This window comes from Xenopus laevis, chromosome 3S (genome assembly GCF_017654675.1).
Source record: "Xenopus laevis strain J_2021 chromosome 3S, Xenopus_laevis_v10.1, whole genome shotgun sequence".
Lineage (NCBI taxonomy): Eukaryota > Metazoa > Chordata > Amphibia > Anura > Pipidae > Xenopus > Xenopus laevis.
In genome coordinates, this window is record NC_054376.1 from 16,704,773 (window position 1) to 16,729,648 (window position 24,876).

At 36.3% G+C, this 24,876-nt stretch overlaps 1 protein-coding gene across 4 annotated transcripts in view; it reads right to left on the reverse strand.

The window, feature by feature from the left end:
* The window catches only part of LOC108712644 (phospholipid-transporting ATPase VB), a 332,007-nt gene that overhangs the window by 17,810 nt on the left and 289,321 nt on the right, over positions 1 to 24,876 (reverse strand). For 3 of the 4 annotated variants that reach the window (XM_041588036.1, XM_018254962.2, XM_041588037.1), the window contains 10 exons: positions 19,056 to 19,141; positions 16,004 to 16,110; positions 14,305 to 14,436; positions 12,520 to 12,647; positions 11,633 to 11,885; positions 10,852 to 11,078; positions 5,289 to 5,480; positions 3,758 to 4,343; positions 2,324 to 2,433; positions 386 to 512 (listed from right to left, as the gene is read on the reverse strand). In XM_041588036.1, the coding sequence (XP_041443970.1) occupies positions 386 to 512; positions 2,324 to 2,433; positions 3,758 to 4,343; positions 5,289 to 5,480; positions 10,852 to 11,078; positions 11,633 to 11,885; positions 12,520 to 12,647; positions 14,305 to 14,436; positions 16,004 to 16,110; positions 19,056 to 19,141 (1,948 nt within the window). Of the gene's footprint in view, positions 1 to 385; positions 513 to 2,323; positions 2,510 to 3,757; positions 4,344 to 5,288; positions 5,481 to 10,851; positions 11,079 to 11,632; positions 11,886 to 12,519; positions 12,648 to 14,304; positions 14,437 to 16,003; positions 16,111 to 19,055; positions 19,142 to 24,876 lie in introns of those variants that run through there. The other variant, XM_041588038.1, reaches the window with a different exon arrangement.

Consider the following 24,876-nt stretch of genomic DNA (forward strand, 5'->3'; position numbering starts at 1 on the left):
CACATGGAACATGGTAAAAGCATGTTGGTGCCATGTTTATTCAGTAAGACCGGAGGGGTCATTTACAACCTATAAAACAGTGTGTACTGTATCTGTTTTACACACTTTGCATGTGGCTTTTGCCTCTTGGTGCAGAATTGGTGCAGGTCTAAGTGTTCCACTTTTGGAGCACAGAGCCATGTGGCTGTCTCAAAGAATGACTGGGGACCTGGTATACAGATGTTTTTTGTAAAAAAAATATTTTTTGACAAATTAATATGCTCATAAATAAGACTGTATTTAACAAACATTCACTTACTACATGGCTTTGTGGATTGCATTATTATATACATTCAGTTACAAACCCTATTTAGAATTCCCAACCCAGAGGGAGTGATTTATTTACCGAGCAGGCTGAGATTTGTTTCTAGGTGCTGAGCCGTCTCCATAAGCAATTCTTCTCTGTTTTCAATTGCAGCTTCGGCTTCTTCTCGAAAATTTGACCACCTCTCGAAATCATCTTCACTTAGAACCTGTAAGGAGGAAAGTGTTGAATGAATACATAGTACTAGTACCAGAATCCAAAACTAAAAAAAAAAAACAATTTAACTTGTGTTAAATCAATTGATACTCCCCCATACTGTTTAGGGTGGGTCTCCATGGTCTCCTTTAATAAAGTAGTGAATTCACGGATCTGCACACATCCGTGAATTCACTGCTGTTGCTGAGGGACCTGGCCAGGTCGTTGGAGGACCAGCACCACCATTGCATTGAAAGAGAAGTTGCGGGAGAGCAGTAGATATAACACATTACTTTGAACTCCTTTAATAAAGTGAAATGTAATGACTAGAATTAAAACATGTTGCGTAGCATGTTCTAAACAAATTTAGGTTTGCAACTCTGATTCAACAACTTTCCCTTTGTTCTCGACTGAACCTAAAGTAGGTTATAGGGGGTGCATTTCACTACAGCTGCTGAGGACTAGACCACACATTCTCATGGAATAAGTACAATGTGTGAGTACTAAGTCCATGTGCAAAATGTGAATCCACTGATTTCTTTATGCTCCCCTATACTCAACAATTGTAAGAAGCATCATTATTTAGACAACTTACTTATTGCACAGACTTTCAGCTGCTAGACAGACATATCTCCTGATTAAGGTGAATGGCAAGACAAGTTGTACCAGTTTATCTTTACTGAAAAGATTTCCAAATATGGAAACTGGAAAGGTCTCACCAATATATTTAATAAGGCACTAATGATTGATAATAACCTTCGTTGTAAAAGGCAATGTCAGTCCGCAGATGGATGGACTAGCAAGGTTTTTGTTTTGAATCAAAAGGGATATAGTGGGAATGGGCAATACTCCCTCTTTATAAAGCACTGGTATGGCCCAACCAAGAATGCGTTGTGCCATTTTGGTCTCCAGTGCTCAAATGGGATATTAAAAAATTAAACAAAGTCCAAAGAGCATTTACAATTTGCTGTTTACACTGCAAATAATTCACTTTAGGAAGGAACTGCTTTCTGGCAGGCTGTTTTTCTCCTACTCAATGTAACTGAATGTGTCACAGTGGGACCTGGATTTTAGTATTGAATGCTATTTTTAGATCTACCAGGCAGCTGTTATCTTAGGTAGCTGCTGTCTGGTTACCTTCCCATTGTTCTGTTGTTAGGCTGCTGGGGGGGGGGGGTGATTTCACTCCAGCTTGCAGTACAGCAGTAAAGAGTGACTGAAGTTTATCAGAGCACATGACTGATTACATATATTCTATATTAAAGGGATACTGTCATGGGAAAAAAATTTTTTTCAAAATGAATCAGTTAATAGTGCTGCTCCAGCAGAATTCTGCACTGAAATCCATTTCTCAAAAGAGCAAACAGATTTTTTTATATTCAATTTTGAAATCTGACATGGGGCAGGGCAGTATTCTGCTGGAGCAGCACTATTAACTTTTGGGGAAAAAAAATCACATGAAACTGGGAAACTGACAATATGTCTAGCCCCATGTTAGATTTCACAATTAAATAAAAATAAATCTGTTTGCTCTTTTGAGAAATGGGTTTCAGTGAAGAAGTCTGCTGGAGCAGCAATATTAACTGATTAACTGTTTTGAAAGATTTTTTTTTTCCAATAACAGTACCCCTTTAAATAGTTTCAACAGTTGCCTTTTTAGAATGTGAGAAAAATGTGACCAGTATTATTAGTATTAATAATATATTATTAATATTATTTATATTATATTATTAGTATTATTGTAATAGTACCACTATTTTTATGATCAACTATTTAACCATGGCTTCAGAAAACACTACAAAAGCATATCCTAAAAAGCATTACCTTTTTAGCCATGCAGAGAGTTCTTAGTCCATCTCGTGCATACCAGTCAAGATGTCTCTGAGTCCTCGATTGTATTTTTCTCAGCTTCTTCTCATCACTTATATAGTTAGCTGTAACACACAGTGTGCAAGGTTTAAGCAAGGAAGTGTAAACTTCTTGTAGTCTTCTCATCACTTATATAGTTAGCTGTAACACACAGTGTGCAAGGTTTAAGCAAGGAAGTGTAAACTTCTTGTAGTCTTCTATAACAATTAAAGGTAAGAACAAAAGCTTTGTTTTATGTATGAGATCTTTTCTTTTAAAGCTGTTTAAAAAAATTAAATCCTAAAATACTAATCAACAACCTGCTCTCCAGCCAAATCCTACTAATATGATTATGTTTCTGCAAAAATCCTCAAACTATCAAAAAGATAGCTTGAAGTTGATCAAAATGTATGCACAAAAATACCATTACAAAATAGAGCTCCATGGAGAACATATTTAAGTATTTCCCTTAAACATACCTGAAAACTTAAGCAAAGCAGTAATCACATCTTCCTTTGGTCCTTAAAAACCTTTAAATATGGACCCTTCACAGAGTTGTAAGCGTCTGTCTTACATTTAGAAATTATATGCCTTTTTATACGAACTATACTATGAAAATCATGAAATAATTTATGAGCCGTGTAAATGATCAACGGTGGAAAAATTGATTGAGATTTCTTAAAACAGAAGCCGATAAAGATCTTTGTTTTTATCAAAATATTGGCCCTCAGCCAACTTCTAAGGGAAATATACACACTTCCAGGTTCCCCATTGTCAAAATATGCAGCATATTTATTAAATCAATTTTAATATGGGAAAAGGGAAATATGTATCCTATGGGTCACATTAGAGCTGGCTGCTCATTGTACAAGATAGCAAGATTAATACAAGATTGTACATTAGATAGTTCTAAAATTATAGAAAACTTCAATTTACCAGAAACCATTTAATTGCAGGCACATTTAAGAAAAATATTTGCCATCTAAATACCTCATATATACTACACAGCAAAACAAATAAAATATTATTGTTGTGAATTTTCATTTTGAGACATTTAAATCTCTAACAAGAGATTAATTGCTGAAGTGCTATAAATAATTCAATTTACCAAGCAAGTTAAGTGCTTTGTATATGCACATTATATGGCTTGCAGCCTAGGATTTTTTATTTTGTAATCTTTACCTATAATGTACATTCAAAAGAACAACAATATTATAGCTATGTTTTAGCCTCTTTTTGCTGGCAGACTGATCTTGCCATTTTAACCTTTATTTTATAGAGTTCAAATTTGCGTTGACCATTCCCATTGACCTACCCATATCTTTTGGTCATTGTCTCTTGGACAACATAATCTGCTGCAATGCCCAAACTAAACTATTTAAAGGATACAACGTTTACAAGTTTGATTACCTTTTGTGGGGTCATTTAGCAAGTCCATGATCACAGAATCCGCTCCCTTGGTGTATACAATGATCTCTCTTGTTATTGGATGACGAACCACCACCGACATTCTTTTTCTTACAGAGTCGAAGCCCAATGTGTAGAGAAGTTCAAATGTCAGTAAAGTACCTTGTGGAAGCCTCACGGTTACCTGATCTGGGGTGCGGGACATTAATGTGAAGCTGTATGCTCTAGCAGCATGGACCAGTGCAGCCTCATCTGGACTTTCTGCCTCATAACAGAAGTCATCTTCTATATGAAAGGATGAAACTGTGGCAATCATTTCTTCTAAACAGTTGTCAGCGCTGCTTTTGCTTACTGAGTCCTTCCCACTGCTCTGGGATTCAGCTTCACCTGAACTGGAAATGTTGTCCTTGTCAGCTGATGGGACGGGACTTACTTTATTATTTTTTGAGCTGGTCGGGGTTCCTGAGTCTGAGCTTGATGGAGATGTGGAGGAGGACTGGCTGAAACTCAATAATTTTAGCCTTTGGAACAGATGTTGGAACTTCTCTAAAGATGTCCCAGAAGGTTTCAGCAAAGGAGGCATAGTGACCTGTAAGAGAGGAACCAGTGGGTGAGAATAATTACTCTGAAAACTAAAGGTGTTTAAAATTTAGATGAGAGGATCCCAAAATACGGGCTCAGAACTCTAAGGAAGTACAAAGCCATGGGTTGTATAAAGGCCAGTTACACGTGAATGCTTATTTAGTGTCCTAAATATTTTTTAAATATAGTAGAATAGCTATATAAATTGTAACATTATATATTTGTAACCTTATTATAACTTTGAACAAAGTTTGCAAAGCACTGGTCTTTGAAACCTAAAAGTAGGACCCCCATTCAATGGAGTCATTTGTCAAAAGTACATGTTGAAGAAAGAAAAGAAAGTGTTCCATAACTCAAAACATTCCATTCAAAACTCCATATATGGAATATGAAATATTTTAAATTATGGGACACTTCTTTCTTTGTTTTTATGGGTAACCCTTGGTACTCGGCGCTATATCCAGTTTCTTGCCCCTTTTTGTGACTGGCCATATATATTCACTTAAGAAGATTTAATACAGGTTAAAAAAGTAAATGTTGCACTAACTAAAACTAGAAAACTGGCTACTGTTTATATAGGAAGTATCTGGCACAGGATATGGATTAATACGCAACGTAAACTGTATATTACAAAATACAATATAAATTGACACGTTGCTTAGGTCAGTCATTATGATCAACCTATGTATGGAACTGAAAGATTTAATGAATATGAAGAATCTATTACTGTGGGAGTGTTACTGTAATATCAGGTCTGCGTTCCTGCAACAAGATGTAAGTTCATGCAATAGTCAAACTGTGCTTACATTATACTAAATGAAGGTGGCTATAAAAAAACTGCACCACCCCACACTGCAAACAAAACACTAAATCCCAGTCCATTATTTGGACAGAATAAGCGACTGGTTTGATAAGCGTGAAGTCTCATAAACAGAACATCCACTGGGCTTACCCTTTGCCTTGGTTCTGTTGCTGTGGAGACAACTACAGTATTGCAAATGGCTAATGCCAAAAAGAAGTCAATATATGGTGAACTTGCAGCGCTGTTGTTACTCTGAGATACATATGGAGAGACGGCGGCAAACTTGACTGATGCTTCTCTAACCTTGGCAAGCAGCATATGATCTGGGGTCACATCTTTTTCCTAAAAAAAACAAAACAAACCAAAACAAAATAAATAGAAAGACAAGAGTTATTAGCTCTTCTTAACCACCTTCTGCAATTTTTCATCTGAACTAATGTAAATGAACAGCCTTTATTATCCCCTGTGGAGTCAGCATGATGCTTTATCATACAAGAAACACTCATTATCTTCACTCCCACTGGCAGGAAATTCAAATAAAAGGCAAAGATTATGCTGAAATACCTAAAACAAAACAATTGAATAAAAATTGGATAGCAGCAGAATTTTATTTGCACAAGGAGCAGACAGAATTCACTTTCCTTATATGCCCTTTTCTCTGTGAGTCACAAGCAGCAAAATGCTAATTTCTCTGCAAGATTACATCCCAATTAGTAGCGTTTGTCCTATAGCTGGCATCTGGGTAGAACAGATTCACCACTGTTCTCTCTAATCATCCTTCGTCTGTGGGTTGTTTTTAGAAGTCCTATTTTTATAGCTTAACTAGATTTTAGCATTATGTTTAGCTACATTTGCAGTAGAAACCAGAGCAGTAGATTTCCTGGCAGATACAAAAGTTGGAAATCTCAGAACAGAAGTTCTCATTTACCCACTATGACAATTTTTGCCATCTCTTTGTACAAAACCACAATCAATCATTGTACATAGGGCTGCCGTTAAAGTTCATTGTTAGGTTCATAAGGCTTGCCACAGTAAAATGCAAATAAACTTACTGTAATATCTACTCATCTTCTTATTGATGGTTAAGAAAGCTGTGATTGACAATTTGGTAGCCCCTATGTGTACTGGCAAGCCTACAGGAGGCTCTGTTTGGCAGTACATCTGTTTTTTATGCAACTAAAACTTGCCTGCAAGCCAGGAATTCAAAAATAAGCACCTGCTTTGAGGCCACTGGGGAGCAACATCTACGGTGTTGGTGAGCAACAGGTTGCTCACGAGCCACTGATTGGGGATCACTGCTTTATGTTATAGAGATGCTGAAATGCAACCTAGTGCCCTTAACGTTAATAGTGTTAGCCAGTGTCAGCTATGGAACTAAACTGTGGATGAAAAAGGATGAACATGAAAACATTCTCTGGTGTAAGCCTGCACAGATATACACCTATATTCCCTGCATTATGCGTCAGTAAGAAAGAATATTTTAGATTTCAAAGGGCCAAAAGTTTAGTTTTTCATTATTTGCTCCACCATTAAGATATGCTTGTTGGTGCAAACAAATCATTTTCCAGTGTATTGTGCCCCCCCCCTCAAAAAAAGAGCTCTACTATATAGTTATCTATTGCAATAGTCCACTATACTATACATAATTAGAGCCTTACTATGAATTTAGTAAGATGTAAGTGACTGAAGTGAATGCATTAAAGCAAACATGGGCTGTGCACTAATATAGCTTTACTGTAAAACTTGATAATCATTTTTTGACAGATTCTATATCCCTGCTGTGTTAACATGGAAAGAAAAGTACTTCTGAAAATGATCTGTATAAGATAAACTTGTGAATTATCATTGTTTACTAAATGCATAATTATTGTGGACCTCCCTTCACTGAATTTCTCAAAATCACTGACCCATTTCAAGGAAAGAAAATATAAAATCTTCCTTAAAGCAGCTTTACATTCATGGAGTTCTTGTTTCCTATTCAGTTATAGTGTCAATTTGGCCCATTAATTTCCTCAATGATTGTGCAAAATATATGTAAAAAAAGGAATCTTTCCCAAAAGCAATTGAAATGTCACTGGAAATATAGGTATACAGATGAAACAAAAAGGCAATCTTATAAATAGTAATGCAGAGGCTCCAGCGTTTTCTACCCGGGATTGTGCGGTGGCAATAAGAAATGGCTTTTATGATGCATGACAAATGTATGAATAATGAACCTATGAAGATTGCTTATAATTGGATGAGTAGGCAGAGAGATTTATATGACAACTGAAGCATTATTGATAAGACGGAAAGCAATACATTCACTATAAGGCAAATATTGCTGCATCGCTGGGGAAGAGATTTTTTTTTTTTTTGGTAAAGTTGACTTTAGGTTCATGATTTTTACAGGAGGACAAAATACTTAGAAAATAAATCAACTGGACTGTTGAAAGATTGGACGGGAGTAGCACTTAATGCTTTTATCATACAGTATTTATAAAAAGATTAGTAGTTCTGCCCCAGTAGGATACCATTAGGCTCTCTAGCATGAAGAATAGAACTTATCTTAACTTAACTGATTATAGAGAAATATAGAAAGGATACAGTTTTGTTCTAGGATCCTATGCGTGTTTGTAAGATTGTGTTTTCTGTTTGTGCAAAATGTATTTAGGGCTACACATCGTGAAAACTCATTGCAGCACTTTATACAGGTATGGGACCTTTTATCCAGAATGTTCAAGGCCCTGGGGTTTTCCAGAGCATGGTTCTTTCTGTAATCTCCATACCTTAAGTCTACTATAAAATCATGTAAACAGTAAATAAACCCAATAGGCAGTTTTTACTTCCAATAAGGATAAAATATATATTAGTTTAGATCAAGTATAAGTTACTGTACTATAACAGAGGAAAAAAATCATTTTAAATTTTTTTTAATTAAATAATAGATAAAATAGAGTCTATGGGAGATGGCATTTCAGTAATTTGGAGCTTTCTGAATTACTGGTTTCCTGATAACGGATTCCATTCCTGAACCTACATGTAGCAAGCAGTGCAAAAAGTAGTGCCCTCTGATTTGATTATTTTACAGCTTGGTTAAAGAACCACATCTTAGTGTGCTGTTTCTTCTCCATCACTGGTTTCAATTTAGGAACTTGGTATATTGCCCATTAAATCCCCAAGATTTCTGTCCCTGAGCATCTGTTTTTTTTCTCTCTTGATTTACTCTTGCTCGAAGAGTTAACATTAAAAATGTGTTTAACATGACAAAACCTGCAACTTCATTTGCTTCAATTCCCTGGTTTAATATCCATATTAAATGGGTTGTAACGATCAGGGAGATGTGGCTATCCTGTTTGTCACATTAAAAGAGATTATTTTGCTATGCTCTGCAGAAATCTTCGCAACAGGCCATAGCTAATGTAAAATTTCTTGCAAACAGTGACATTATCCTGTTTAGTAACTGTTGTTTCTTTCCTTGCCTGAAAAAAGAAGATTATCATAGAAGAGACCTGTCACACAAACCACTTAGATACAGCTAACTTGTAATTATGGTTTTCTCTTCCATACTGTGGACACAAGAAGATGCACGAATGGAAACTGAAGAAAACGCTGTAAAGTTCCCCAGAATTGATCTTAATTTTTTTATGAAGTAGCAGAAATTATCTTTATATAAATGCAGTACTCTAATGTCTAATGCCTAAAGAGGTCACAGAGTGGATATACCTGCACGAGTTGGTACTGATGTATTATGTCTAATCGGGCTGATCTGCTCTTTTAGCCTTTGGGCCAAAGATCATAAGCTAATAAGGGCCAATGCAGACACTAAATGCAATCATGGTCCGAATAAATAACACAATGGGGGGGTCTGATAGGTTTTTCACACCTGCCAGTAGGCAGACCACCACAAGGCCCCCATTTACAGACCAATAAGCTGCCAACTTGGTCTTGAGGGGCCAAGTTGGCAGCAGTGTATTATCTGAAACTCCACTGAAAACAATTCACCCAGTATTAAGGGCCTATAATATATTTTTATAGTTCAAATTGGTGAACACAGAATCACTGTTTTCTGACAAGATTAAAGATGCACCCACACAAGAAGTACAAAATAACAAACAGTATAGCAAACATATTAGAATCTGAGAACATTTAATATAAACTTATTAACCCAGCCTACAAAAGCTTCTTATTTAAACTAGAAGTGACTTATAGATGTAGACAGTAGACACTGGCTGGTGTTTGTGCTTTTTTTTCCCACTGGTGCTATATAGGACACTACTGGTTAAAAGAAGATTGCAATGAAAGTGAACGAAGAAAATAGTTCCAACACTAAAAAAGAAACTCATGATACAATATCGTAACAGGGAGGAAGAAATTCTTCTTAATGGAAAAGCTGGTGAGTGTCCAAATGGATCATACAATAAAATGCATTTCAGCTTGACACTATGGCACAATAAATGCACTAAATAAATGCACTAAATAAATGCAAATAAATGAATTACTCTTCTTCGACATGTTCTTCTGCTTATTTTAATTAATAAATGCATAATTCTAAAATCTAAAAATATAAAATGCCTTTGTCTAATTAAATAACCAATTGTTTTATTTATTTCCATATTACATTTTCGACCAGACCTAGAGATATTGGGTTGGTTTATGTTTCTAGTGAATCTATGAGGTTTATTTATTAAAGTTCGAATGCCAAAACCTGGAAAAACTAAAATCCAAATTTTTAGCAGAAAAAAACTAGAATTTATCGAGGTTTATACCCCAAGGATGCAAAAAGTCCAAATCCATAAATAAGGCATCTCAGACCTGCCGAGATTGTATATAAGTCAATGGGAGAGGTCCCTATCCTATTTGGAAGTTTCTGTGGTCTGTGCTGGAAAAAATCCTACTATTTAGGGCAAAAATCAGAAATCAGAATTCAAGCTTTCCAGGAAATTCATACAATTCGGGAAAAACTTCTGAAAAAAGCCTATGATTCAGGTTTTCACTCAATTTTATCGAATTCTCCTCCGATCTGATTATATAGTGTTTTTTTAACAATAAATAAGGTCAAATTGTGGATTATAGTTTGGTCTGACTATTTTATTTAAAAAAAAATCTGAAAAATTCTGATTTTGATAAATAATCCCCTAAATGTCTGCCATGTATTGTCACTTGTCTCATTTCTCCTGTTTCCTAAATGTCAAAATTAAGCCTTTTTACTTATGAGAACTGGCCTGTTTTTCAAAAATAAAATTTGGTTTAAACAAGAAAAAGCTACACAAGATATAGCATTTAACATATGGTTTACCCTCTTGTTTCCAAAATGACTTCAATGGATTCAAGTTTGAAAGGCGACCAATTAAAGGGGGTATTAATTATTCTCCTTCAAAACTGATTGCATACAACAGCAGTACACCACAGATAATGACTTTTATTTAGTAGTATTTTTTCGATTCTCAGATTAAAATTGAAAATGCATTATGAAAATTGTAAACCATTAACAAAGTCACCAGCCAAAACAAACTTTTAAAATGTAAAAAAAAAAAGCATTAAACAAAAATAAAAGTAAGGCATTAAAGACATTATTTTTGGGTGAATTGTTTGAAAATAAAGGTCAGGGATGGCTCCATTCTATTTTTAGAATCTCTTTAATTGAATTGAATTGAATTGTATTGTATAGATGGACAATTACATAACTTGCTATTGAGCTACAGCAAGGACAATAGAAGATATATGCACTTACAATTGGGCTGCTGAAAGCCACTTGAGAAATATCAAATCGTCCTTCAGATTTCTTGCGGAAGTGCCCTTGGATATTAGGCCGGGCGCTGTGGCAACGTCTCAAAGCCTTTGTCCCCTTGTGTCTCACTGTGGACTGGTTTCCCGCATCAAGATCAAACAAAAAATTCCGGGGTTTGGTCATATCTTCATCATCAGATTCTTCTTCGTTGTACATTTCTAACCGTTTAGCTGCGAAGACGAAATAAATAGGAAATAAATGTATATCGCATTTTGTGACAAACTAATAAAAGCTGAATGCCTTTTTAAAAAGAGTTTATAAACATACTGTATAAACTAAACTAATGTAACTTTCAATAGAAAAGCAATATGCATTAGATACTCAACCCAATCAGGTTGTTTGCTGAAACACATCATATGCATGTAGCAAAGCAATATAATTTATTTGAATGATAATACATTTCAGGCAAGGATTTGTTAAAATGTTACAATAGTGCAAGCTTAGACTGGCACTAATTTAAGGGCTTTGTGCCCAGCAACATCTGCACTGGGCTAGGAGCACAGGATAGTTATTTCAACCTTCCACATGCACCGCTGCCTGTAGCACAGAAAAGGCAACGGTGGACTGAACATTGTCTCACTAATTATGCCCAATATAATTATAACCCCAACAAATGGATCAGATGTTTGCTTTTGAAAAGCTGACCTGTAAATGCTATTATATTGGTTTGCCAATTACCCAAATATTTTTCAACTTGTAGACAAAGCTGAAGCATGTGACTTACCATTTTCTTGATGAGAGAATTCATATCCCATGATGGTGCAACGTCGAAAAACCATTTTATTCTCCGTAAGCGTTCCGGTTTTGTCTGAAAAGATATACTGCACTTGGCCTAGATCTTCTGTGATGTTAAGAGCACGGCACTGTACCGACAAATCAATTTCTTCATCATACAAGTCAAGGTCATTATGAATTAGATAGATCTGACCCAACTTGACCAGTTCGATAGACACATAAAGAGAGATTGGAATCAAGATCTGAAAAAAGGAGAGACACTTGTTCAAGTTTTTAGCTTATGGCGAACCATGTGACAAATAAGTCCAATATCTATGAATATGATATGCTCAAAGACAGGAAAAAATAATTTTAAGTCATTAAGGGATCTTTGTTGGTTTGGTTGTCCTCTGATTCTGTTGTCCTCTTATTCCTATATTTGGTCATGCACCTATAAGTGGGCCCCCCTTAAATTGAAAAATATTACCCTAACATTCAACCTTATATAGTTCCAGGGAAATCATCAACATTAAATGAGCAGTGATCCCTAAACTTTACCCTCGAATGGGCTTTACCTTGGGCCTTCATTCACTGGCAGCTCCTTAGTTTGGGAACCACTGTGGTAAGCCATGGGTTATTTGTAAATAAGCAACATTTTTCACAGCAGTTGGCAGGATGGATCAAGTCCTGGAGGGTCCCACTGCATGGTTATGGCTGCCCCTTCCCTTTACAATAATGGATAAAACCATATAGATCTTAAGAACATCTATCTGGTCATTTATGACACCTCCACTTGATCGATTCTAGCTTTTGTAATTGGATTATATCCAGCACAATGATCCACCCATAACAATCAGATACCAGGTTGAAAATTGAGTCATGTGAACATTGACTAACCTGTAGAAGTATAATCATGGTTAGGAACATGTAGAAACCAGCAAGAGCAGGAGGAAGGTAACTGCCATTGGCTTCTGGGACATCAAACAGTGGATGTATCACAAACTGAGAAGACCAAATGCCATGACCTGTAAAACAATATTCACAGAATTACAAAATGTGGCAAGTGAAATGTTTCAATTATGGCATTTATTGTGTTGAAAAGCATTAGCTCGGTTCGACACTGCAAGGCAGGGATCTTAATAAAAAAGATATGTACAAATACATTCCCTTGTTTATATTCCATTAAAAAACACACTACAACATCGTTTTTGTCATGTCTTTGCATTAAAGGGATACTGTCATGAGAATTTTTTTTATTTTATATAGAATATATTTAATCAGTCATGTGACTTGTGCTCTGATAAACTTCAGTCACTCTTTACCGCTGTACTGCAAGTTGGAGTGATATCACCCCCTCCCTTTCCCCCCCTGCAGCCTAACAACAGAACAATGAGAAGGTAACCAGATAACAGGTTCCTTACACAAGATAACAGCTGCCTGTTAGATCTAAGAACAGCACTCAATAGTAAAATACAGGTCTCACTGCTACACAGTTACATTGAATAAGAGAAACAACAGCCTGCCAGAAAGCAGTTCCATCCTAGTGCTGGCTCTTTCTGAAAGCACCTGTCCAGCCAAACAGACTTGAGATGGCTGCCTACACACCAATATTACAACTAAAAAAATACAATGCTGGTCCAGGAATGGCATTTCATATTGTAGAGTGAATTATTTGCAGTGTAAACAGTGTAATTTAGAAATAAAAACTACATCATAAAAATCATGAGGATTCTTTAAAATCATTTTAAAAAATCCCTTTAAAATGTTTATGTGAATAGTTCCACAGAGAATTGGTCAAAGGTGTCATTTTCCCTTGGCTTCAGATTCTCATCTGTCATTTCTCCAATTCCAGTCATGCAGGAGAATGCACAGTCAAAGCTGGTTTAGGACATAGACTCAACTTTGCAAGCTCCTGCAAGATCGGTGTTGGCAAACTAACAAGAAGATTTGGTGAAAGGCAAAGAAGGCACCTTTGAACTCTTCTGTGCAATTCTGTAGATTTGTGGCAGGTTGGCAATAAAGCAAGGAAAGACAGAAAATATACAAGGCTCTAAATATCACTTTATTCCTTCTGCACAGTGGATACATACCAGGTGCATGATGCATACATACAAGGTGGCAGGAGGTCAAATTGAAAAAGAAATGGAAAAATACAAGCAAATAACCCATTCCATGTGCTATTAGCCTCAATCTGTTTGTTCCACAGTCAGCAGGTTTATTATCAGAGAAAATCTTATTTAGCTAATACAATGATGTTTGTTTATTGTCAATACTTACCTTATTTACATTCTTCCTGTGTTGTGTTTGTATCATTGAATGAAAAAGAGACTTTGTGCTAAATACTGTTTTAAAAAAACATAGCTTGAACTCATATGCTCTTGTCTGTGCTGGGCTAATATTCCTATTGGTTTTTAGAGTTCAGTTTGTTTCCTGCTACTCTGTATAATAGGTTATTGCAAGAAAATTAAACTTGACCCAACTATAGTTACATAATGAACTTGGAAAACAAATGACCTTCTATTTAATGTAGCCACACTGATTTTGTGGAGAAAAATCTGCTATTTTGTATAAATTATAATAAACATAAAAATGAAAGGAACTAAATTTATTTCCATAACTGAACAATATTAGGGGTATAATACATTTGAAGTCATTAGAATAAATGAATAATTAGATTACAACCTAAAGCTCCAATGAGACACATAATGAAGAGGAATCCAACGCAGAAGAAAACATTGGTATTCATCAGTCTCTCAATCTTGCTGCGCTTGTAACGAGGACCGCTGTTGTTTAACATTGCCTTGGTCTCATGTCCTTGGGGAAAATAGACAGAAATAGCAAGGATTTTAATAAATATATTTAGATAAGCACACATTTTCCATAGCTTTCTCGGCATGGGGCTGCCTGCTGTTCTCCAAAAAAAAGCCGAATCAAATGGTATTAATTAACCACTCTGACCCCTTGAAGCAAGATTTGTGGGTAATTTGCACAGCGAGCTGACAAATGTGTGCTGAGCTTCTAGCTTGTTTTAAAAGTTAAAAAAGTTAGAAAAGTAATGGTGGGTGGGTGTAATAACAATAGCAATTAAAAAATAGGCAAAATGAAAGAAAAGTACCATTTTGCAATGTATTAATGTTCATAAGGTTCATTAGATGACTTTAAGCAGAACTACAAGGAGCATATTGAGCATGCACACTCTATACACAACAATCATTTTTTATACAAATATTCTTAAGGGACATACTTAAAAAATTACCCAGTTTATAAAATACTTATGTAAGCAGCATTCTTGCATATATAAAACCATTTGTCTATATCTTCTATATATCTTTGGATAACCGTTTATAAAGCAGTGATACATTTGCAAGACTGCTGGAATGATCACTACAGTCAGGAAATTTTGAGATTGAATAGAGCCAGTCAATACCCATTAATATACAGTAGAAGCAAACATTTCATTTTTTAATATGATGTAACAGAAAATAATTAAATAAAGGCTGCATAATGTGGTATTCAAGAAACAAAAATGACAAGAGGGAGTTTGCACAATAATTTACAAAAGTGAATCATTTAGTTCCAAGAAGGCTTCTTGCAGTAAATGGCCTATATGCATGTAAGTGAGCTGTAAAGAGATTCAACATCTGGTGTTTTAGACCTTGTGGAAAACAGCTGGATTTTACAGCCGTATTTCATAGAGTATACTAAATGGAATCATACATGAATGTGCTTCATCTCAGCAAGGAAGAGCCCTTCCATTTATCAGTCAGGAGCCATTTGTGCAGTTTGAACTTGGCACAAGAGCTGTTAACCACTCGCCTTGAGCGTGAATAAGCATCACAAGCACTGACAAGTCTTTGGCAATGTGAAATATCAGATAACTAAAAAAACGGCAAATAGTTGCATTTTAAAAGGAAAGGATAACAATTCGAAAGATGCAGAAATTCCCTACAGGCAGAGAAAAGTAAATATAAACAAATATTGTTCCTGCTTTAACTGGAAGCAGAATGCAATATTTAATCTTCCATTCTGTCTACAGGAACATTTTCTGGGGTGACAGTAGATTTTGTATTTGGTTTTGGGTCATGGCTCTGTTCAAAGTTCACAGCAGGATGTTGATGGGACACATAGCTATAGTAAAAAAAAAAAGACACTATGGGGAATTGAATAGTCAATGAATACATTAGAATATTGAGGCTTGATAGTTCAAGATTGTAAACTGGAACCAACTACAAGTTTGCCAGAATCACATAATTTATTCATTAGCAATTTCAAAGAAAAGGAAAAAAACACTAATTTTGGACTAGTTGTACCAAATTGTTATAATTTACTCTGTTTGGACTTCTGTTAAAAAGAAACATTTAGGCCTTGATCATGACCTTACCTGCATAGACCACAATACCAATGGCTTCTTCAGTATTTCTCACCGTACATCCCCGCAGGAGAAGACTTTCATTGCCAAATCCTGTCCGTTGGCCGTTATCCAGCTGCCTGTGTGAGCAATAAATGCAAATGTAATTAACATTCACTTTTTAGCACTAAGAAAATAAGTGTGTGTTTTTGTGTATTTATATTTGTATGTATCTAAATATAGTCTGCTCAGGAACAATTTGTATATTGTAGTCCCCACATCTAGGGGACTACATTTTTATGTAAAAAAAAAAGATAAATGACAGATACAAGAGGTCCTTTGCACTCAACCCATTATCAATATATTTAAGACATTGAGACATTTTGTGCAGCACAAATCTACAATTATTGTACTGCTCTGCCTCTGTTCATTTAGTGTCTGCTCCAACATACACGGTTGATTCTGCTCCCATAGCTAAATGGTCAGGGTAGAACCCTGGGCTTCCTCGTAACTTTTGGTGAGTTATGGATGTAATTTGTTAAGTTCTATTTTCACTGTTTGAAGTTTCCATTGGACAAATCCAAAGGAATATTAAAAAAAGAAAATGAAAAAGTTATTTTGTGTGTGTATGGCCTTATTTCAAATAAATGCCTTCTTAAGCAGTAGCAGAAATATGCCATAGAATGCAATCATTTGAATGCTCATATTTAAGCACAAAGGCTCTTGGAATACCTCTGTAGATATATTTACATTTAATAATATAATGCACCCGACTATGGTGTCGTGAGGAAATAGAATACAGGGAGCTGGAAGTTAGAGACAGTACAGAGAAAAAGCTAATTTGTAAATTCTAAATATGCATTTGCTCTACTCATCATGTAACTTTAATATGTGACTTTACACAGCCCAAGGTTGATTAAAGTGCACATATATTTGTACATCTGATCAGGCTATGGGAGATATTAAAAGTCTGGCCTTGTTCCATATTGGGTAGAATGTTCTGTAAATTGATTTAATGCACAAATCCAATAATTGTATAGTGTAAGTCTAATGTTTCATTAATGGTTCTAGTTAGTTCTTCCATGATACACATGGGATTTATAATGCTAATGTGTTTTGTTATGCTATTTAAAAAAGTTGTATAAAATGTGCCAAGGTTATATCAGAGAGAAACAGTCAAGGCCTTGGAGCCAGGGATTTTTAAATATGTGTGTTGATTAGTTTAGAAACAAACAGACATCTGCACAGGAATTCCTGAAATGCCATACAACTGTCAGCAAAAACCAAAAAAGACCTGGGTGTTAATATTGGCTTCACAATTCAAGTGTTCTTATGGAAAGAACATATTGTGAATAATTGATGACCGATAATAGGGCTGCCTGTCCATGTAGAGTTCTTAGATCTTATCTTGCCCTAGAGAGAAACTTTTTTGCTTTTGTGCCACAATCTGTATTCTAATTCACAAGAGATAATTCTCTTGCAATAAACTGAATAGAGAAATGGGACAAAGGGCACAGTTTTGGAGTGCTATTAATGGAATTCAGTATAGACAATACTTATACAATTTTTGCTAATAATCTGCAGAAAGAGATAGGACATACACATCCAGTATATTCGTTCTTCAAGAACAAGCACAATCATGCAACACACTGAGCATTTTAAGATTAGTAAATTTTTATCACTGTGGTTAGTGTGTCTAGACTGAACTTTAATTCAACATGAGCTATAATCTTGAAAATATTGTTTTTTCCTTGCATCTTGACATAGTTTGCAAACAACACACTGCTGAACTGTACATTAAGTACCAGTTTAAGACTGATACAGACACTTATAAGGAAGAGACAAAGTCTAGAATGTGTTACTAGTTTTAGCATATATGGGACCTATTATCCAGAATTTATATGATCACATTTCTTAAAGCTACCATTGAGAACCTGCAATAAGCTTGTGAAAGACTTACATCTTGTCAGGTCAGCACCCCTTCAAATAATGGACCATCCCAATGCCTATTCTACTGCTCAGAGCAGCAGTCTGGATTTAGCTCCACCCCTTCCCTCTGTGAGACGCTTACTGCTCCTCAACTATGTGAGGAGGATCTTTGTGAGAGGATCAGAGTAGAGAATGTCCTTCTGCTGAATCAGCTTTTTTCCCCAGTGTAGATGAGTGTGAATCTGTGTGTGGGTGTGTTTAGCTTAGAGTGTGCATGCCAGTGTATGTGCGTCAATGCCAGTGTGTGTGTCAATGCCAGTGTATAGGTGTGTATCTATGTCTGTGTGTAATATTAACTGTTAGTGATATTGTATGTAAGGGCAACTGTGTTTAAGAAGGTCTGACAAACTGTGTGTGAGTTATAGAAACTATAATGTGTATAGCTGTGTAACTACATTCATTATTGAATTTTATAGGTAGCGGCTGGCAGGCCCGGATTGGCAATCCGTGGGTTTTAGCAAATGCCAGAGGGGCTGCTGTAAGATGCCATAGACCTAGACATTATTTAGTGGGCTGGTGGGGGGCTGTTTGGGCCTCTGTGTACTTGAAATGCCAGGGTCTGTTTTGAATCCAAGTCCAGACCCACAGGCTGGCTGTGGGTTTTGCCTACAACCATTCTCTCAATGCACATAAACCCCTACAATTCCTTGCCCTGCTGCTCCATTGAATCCCGCACCTATCCATGTTCTCTTTTACTCTTTCCCTTTATTTACAGTAGAACCCCCATTTTACATTTTTCAGGGGACCAGAACAAATGGTGTAAAGTCAGGGAAATGTATTATGCTGCCCTATTTACTACAGTGAAACCTCAATTTTACATTCGCTGAGCTATAATATTTTTCCTGACTTAAGACAACAGAAGGAGGAAACTAAATGGAATAGCGTATCATTTTTTGAACTACAATTATAAATTAAATTGATTAAAATTGTCTGTGCTTTGGCACCTTTCCAAAAATGAACTGAACACATACATATTAGTTTTGTAGGTCAAACAAGCGTGTCAGTGTGCTTTCACTAACATGTGCTAATTAATATATCAATCTCTAGCATGCTCAACACACACTTCTGAAAAGTATGATCAGCTGGACATACTTACATGTAGCCTTTGAATTTATTGAGGTTATTATTTGGCTTCTCACAAACAATGGTGTCCCTGAAGGTTTCTGGGTCAAACGGCAATCCCTGTGCAAATTAATCATAAGCGGGAGACATTTAATTCACTGATACCTTATTTAAAAAAAAAATATTTGATTTACAGCAGTGCTACATTTTCTTCTTAGATATGTGGCATTATTAACTAAACTACATCACTGTTCCACCTGTTGTTGGTTTTAATTAAATGTGGCTTTTATGGACATGGACCAGTACTGCTTATGAATTAATATAGCAGTGAGTCTTGTACTTGGCAGCGAGGTTTTATATGAATACAATTAAAAGCCAAGTTTTATCAGGGGAGATTCGCCAATGAGCAAAGTTGAGGCTGTCGAATTGAGGCTGTCGGCCCACTAGGTACCAGGGGCGGCAAAAATGCTGCTCCTGGTACTTTAAGAGCCGAATTTCCATTTTTCAAAGCGGAAATTCAGCTCTTCTAGTGCAGAGAGCGCAGTTAGGCTCTCACCGCTAGCGTACTGGCCCTCTCTGCTGCCCTCGTGGACCCCCTCAGGCGCAAAAAGGTAAGAGCACGGGGGAGGGGGGGCGGCAGCAACTGCTTCTGCCTCAAGCAGCGGAGGGACCAGGATCGCCCCTGTTTATCAAACACTTCTGTCTAGCACTGAACTGGTTAACTTGAATGGCTGGCAGAGGGGATGCAAATGCAACATGGTATCCAACCCTGTAGCAGTTCATTTGTAGATATAATTTGAAGTTTCCTTTTTAACCTGCAGGTGTCTCAGACATCCAATTACATGTAGCTCAGATATCTGTGAAAGGCTCATATTCCCATCACTATAATCCAACATCTGCCATTTTAGGTGGGAATATTAGGGGGAAAGTGTATTACCCTCTTAAAGTCATGCATAAACATTTTTTGGCTGCCAACTCAGCAACTAAGCTGGTTTCCCATTGGCCAAGGCCCAATGCCTAAACTTATGGACTTCTCTGTCAACACGTGATTAGGGAGGGATCACTCAGATATTGATTGGCTGGGCTGGCAATTGGCTACATATGAAACTATTTTAAACTATTATTTATTATTAATAATATATTTAAGTCCAGTTGCGATACTGCAATATTACTCGCTGCTTAGAAGGAATTCTGACATGATGGATGAAAAAAAATACTATATATATATATATATATATATATATATATATATATATATATATATATATATATATATATATATATATATATATATATATATATATATATATATATATATATATATATATATATATATAGCAGATTATCAGATAAATACAATCTAAATAGCTGCATCTGAGTGTTAGAGTGGCTTTACACAGGCTAATCCTCTATAGTATCTAACCATTGGCCTGTGGGAAAACAAACACCTACAGCACAAGTGCCATAAACATAAATGACCACCTTCCATTGCGCAGGTTGACAATTGCTTTTGTCGGAAGTGAAAAGAAGCTGCCATCCCTCCTCAATCCAATGTACCCCCTGGCAACTTTCAAACATAACAGGTCATCTGCAATCTGTCCGGGGAAGATCCTGGGGCTGCTGCCTCCTGAGGTGCCCCCCCTCTCCCAATCCATGCTTAAAACATCCACGTTGGAGCGGGTCAAAGTGGGGCCATATCACTAGTGCAATGAGAGCAATAAAGGGTTCTGGGTATGGGATCAGTTATCTGGAAACCTGTTATCCAGAAAGCTCCAATTTACAGAAAGGCTATCTCCTTCAGACTCCATTTTATCTAAATAATTGAATAATACTAAAACAGTACCTTGAATTTGATCCAAACCAATGTTTAATTGATTCGTATAGGAAGCAAAACCACCTTATTGGGTAATTTAATGTTTACATGATTTTCTGGTAGATTTAAGGTATGAAGATCCAAATTACAGAAAGAAATCCTTATTTGGAGGCATAATAATTCTAACAGCTTTATTTCATGTTCACATGATATTTTTAGTAAACAAAGTATGGAGATTCATATTATGAAAACGATCCATTATTTGAGCATTCTGGATAACAGGTCCCATATCTGTACCCTTATATTATTAAGCAATAAAGACCCTACAGTGTCCTAAAGCACATTTTATTTGTTCATCTTTGATGGAAACTGGGCATACCTGTTGGGTTGGGTAAATTGTAGGATGTTTTTGCCTCAAGTCAAAGTAAGAACTTTCTCTCAGGCAGCAATGATTTGTGGGAGGCAAATAGCTGCCTATACTTATGGTTACGCTCCATTCAATAGAAAGTTTAGCACTTACAGTACCAAAGAATGCAGCTAGTGAAACCCACCCATTTGTTTTTCAAATAGGGAAGAACAAGGTTTGATGCCAAAAAGTGGTGTTTGGGAGGGATTATGTGTGCATCTTGCAAGGATTTTAAAATCACTGGCATTGGAAAAGCAGCTGAATGTTTTTAGCATTCACAAATATGAGTCATGTTTTAAGTTATAATGGCAGAACAATAATACTCCATATTAATGATGACCACCAAGGTAATAGCCATTCCCAAGGTGCCCGTGCTTCCATACCAGGCACTTCTTGATATTACTGTTGCACTGATGATGGATCATCATTGAGAAGCCGCCCCGTGAAATGACATGCTGTTGTAGTATAGGCAGCTATTCAACCTCTTGTGCCACCATACTTCTAAGTGCATGATGATTTCTCAACCCTTTGTTCCAGAGATATTGAGCTAAATTTAAATGCAGGCTATTTTTTTTTAATCTCAGCCATAGGAGAAAGAGGAGACTCACTTAATTATCTTGTTTATTTATCTCCCGAATTAACTGGCTTCCACAGAACTGCACACAGCTTTTGCTAGCTTTCTTGCGATGATTCATTTATTTACCTGGAGCTATTTTAGCCATGGCATGGTGCCAGAATCTCGGTGAATCACAAAAATATTGGCAGCAAGTTGAAGCTACATTGTATGGGAATGGTAGGACTTCGACCAGCCTATTGGGTTTATTTAAGGTTTAAATGAAGTTCTAGTAGACTTAAGGCCAGGCCAGGATTTGTGGAGAGGCCACCAAGCCCCGGGCCTAGGGTGGCAGGATTTTAGGGGGTAGCATGTTGCCCAACCACACCCACATTTGTTCACAAACACTGGATGAGCAGGTGATACAATCGTTTTTTTAGCAAATAAAAGGGGGGCATGGGGGAGACCAACAACAGCGGGCCTAGGGGCGCCCGGTATGTAAATCCGGCCCTACTTAAGGTGTGAAGATCCAAATTACGGAAAATCTGTTATCCATAAAGCCCAGGTCCCAAGCATTCTGGATAACAGGTCCCATACCTGTAGACTTATGAAGATCCAAACTACAGAAAGATCTGGAAAACTCCAGGCTCCGAGCATTTTGGATAACAGGTTCCTTACTTGTATAATTGTTTTCACTTTGCAGGGCATCCCAACTCTGCATGTAGTCATTATAGTGTACCTTGTTTCCAAGCATATTAATATGTAACAAGTATATACTGCTTGTACAAAATGCTGATGCTTTAGAGCTTAGTGCTTTGTCATAGTGCATTTAATGGTGAAACGGTTGGGGGAAAGGATTCGTCTCACCCAGAACTCAGGGGCCAAAGTCATGCCTTAATATGTCTTAAATTCTGTATACAGGAGATGCTGTGGGTCTGTGCCCCATAATATTAAGAAGTTATAGTTGATCCAGTCTCTGGGGTGTAGCAATTGTCTGTTAAATCTTATTTCAGGTATGACATAGTTAGACATTTGCACCACAGCCCTGGTGATCCTAGCTATTCCAAAGGCCTTATTAAAGAACCATTATCTCTGTAACAACTGATATGGGAAGAGTAGTTCCGTTTAAATGTGAAATTATTGAATAAGGGGGTTATTTATCAAAGGTTGCATTTCAAATTTATGTGAATTCTTTTTAATGTACTCACAACTCAAATCAGAGGTTATTTATGAAAACACTCGGAAGTCTAATATTTGATCGAATAGTCCCGAAAATGTAATTCAAATCGATATTTCCTCCGAATAAAAAACCTTAAATGTCAGGAAGGCAATTAACATATTCAATAGTTCAAATGCCATTGACTTGTACATGAACGGTACAGGTTTTAGGTGGCGAATATTCGAATTAGAACTGTTTCCACGTTTGAGGTGCGATACATTTCACATTTGAATTTTTGACAAAAAAAAATTGAAAATTAAATTTGAATTTACCATTCAAACCATAATAAATCTGCCCCTAAATGTTGTGTACACATATAAAATCATTTTAATCAATTGCTTATAAAAGAATACATTGGAAGCAACTTGTAACTGGTGATGGGTGAATTTATTCACCAGGCATGGTTATGCGGTGAATTTCTGGATTTTGCTGACTGCAAATGTTTTTGTGAAAATGCAGCGAAAATTGGCTGTGGAAAAATTTGCTGCGACAAAAAAATTGTTGCTAGTCTAAATTGTCGCTCATAAAAATTGTTCAGACGCCCATTAACTTTAATGCATTTGGATAAAAGAGTCACGTGTGTGAAAATTGTCGTGAGTCAAAATAATTTTGACGCCCATTGACTTCAATGCAAATTTTTTGGGAGTTTCGCTAATTTTCTTTTTTCGGAGTTTCACTACTTGTTGCCAACACTATACATTTTCGCTAGCATTTAATTAAAATGCCAAAATATAAAAGTAAGTTGTCGCAATGAATCAAATGCCTACATAAATTGGTGGTGCATTTACAATTACCCAGACTATTACTATTAACATTAAAGTATAAATAAGGGAAATTACATTTATTTTTGCATGAAGGTTTCATGCAAAAGAAAAGGGCATTTTCCTGTAAAAGGTGTTGGCCAGAAAGGAATGCGACTAGTTCTGGGGTGGGGCAATTCCACTCATGACACACATTCTTATTGCATTATTGTTTTTAATTTTACATTTTCAACACAAAGTTCATCATCTAGCAGCCTCTGCCTCCGTGCTATCTATCTCTGCCCTACGTTTTGCTTTAAAAAAGGAGAAGTGGAACTCAAACTGCAGTGAAAGTGAAGATTCAATTACAGCTTTTTTTAAATTCATACTGTAGCTCAAGAGAAGTTCCCAGTTTCTAAAATGTCAGAGGAAAAGTTAATTTCAGAGTAACCTTAATAAGATCTATCCACATTGTGGGGGGGGGTTGACAATTTGAAATGCCTTTAACCTTCAATTTACAGTGACACTGAGTGTTCCCTTAATTATGTGAGCCTTAAAATCTAAGTTCTATTTAGGATTCAAGCATTCACTAAATGCAGATCTGCTGTATAAGAGGTGACTAGAAGAGGTCAAAGTGGGTGTCTGTAGGCTACACTTAATAAGAACAACAGCTATCATAACCAATTTATTTAACTTTTCCATAAACCTAGTCTGCTTGAGGAGAAATACCAGTTTTTCCAGACATCGGCTTCCAAAATGAAGCAGAATAATTACGTGCAAGTTAATGCTAGATGTCTCGATTTAACAAGCGTTTCCTTACACCAACACTGAAGCAATTCAGAAATAGATTTTTTACATCCAAGTGTAACAGAAACTTTAATTATAGTCAGGGCACAGCATCTCATTTTAATGAAAGGCATAGGAAAGTCTAGAAGAGGCCAGGGCCTACTGAAAGGGTCAATGCATTATTTTTGCTAGTACTTTTTAAAATACATAAAACATGAATAATGATATAGACTTTATATTATTCTAATAGCATTCAGGGCTACTGGATAATGATTGAAAAATGCTATATGTAATATTTTTTTCTTTTACTGAAGGCAAGACTGTAGGCTGCCAGTTTT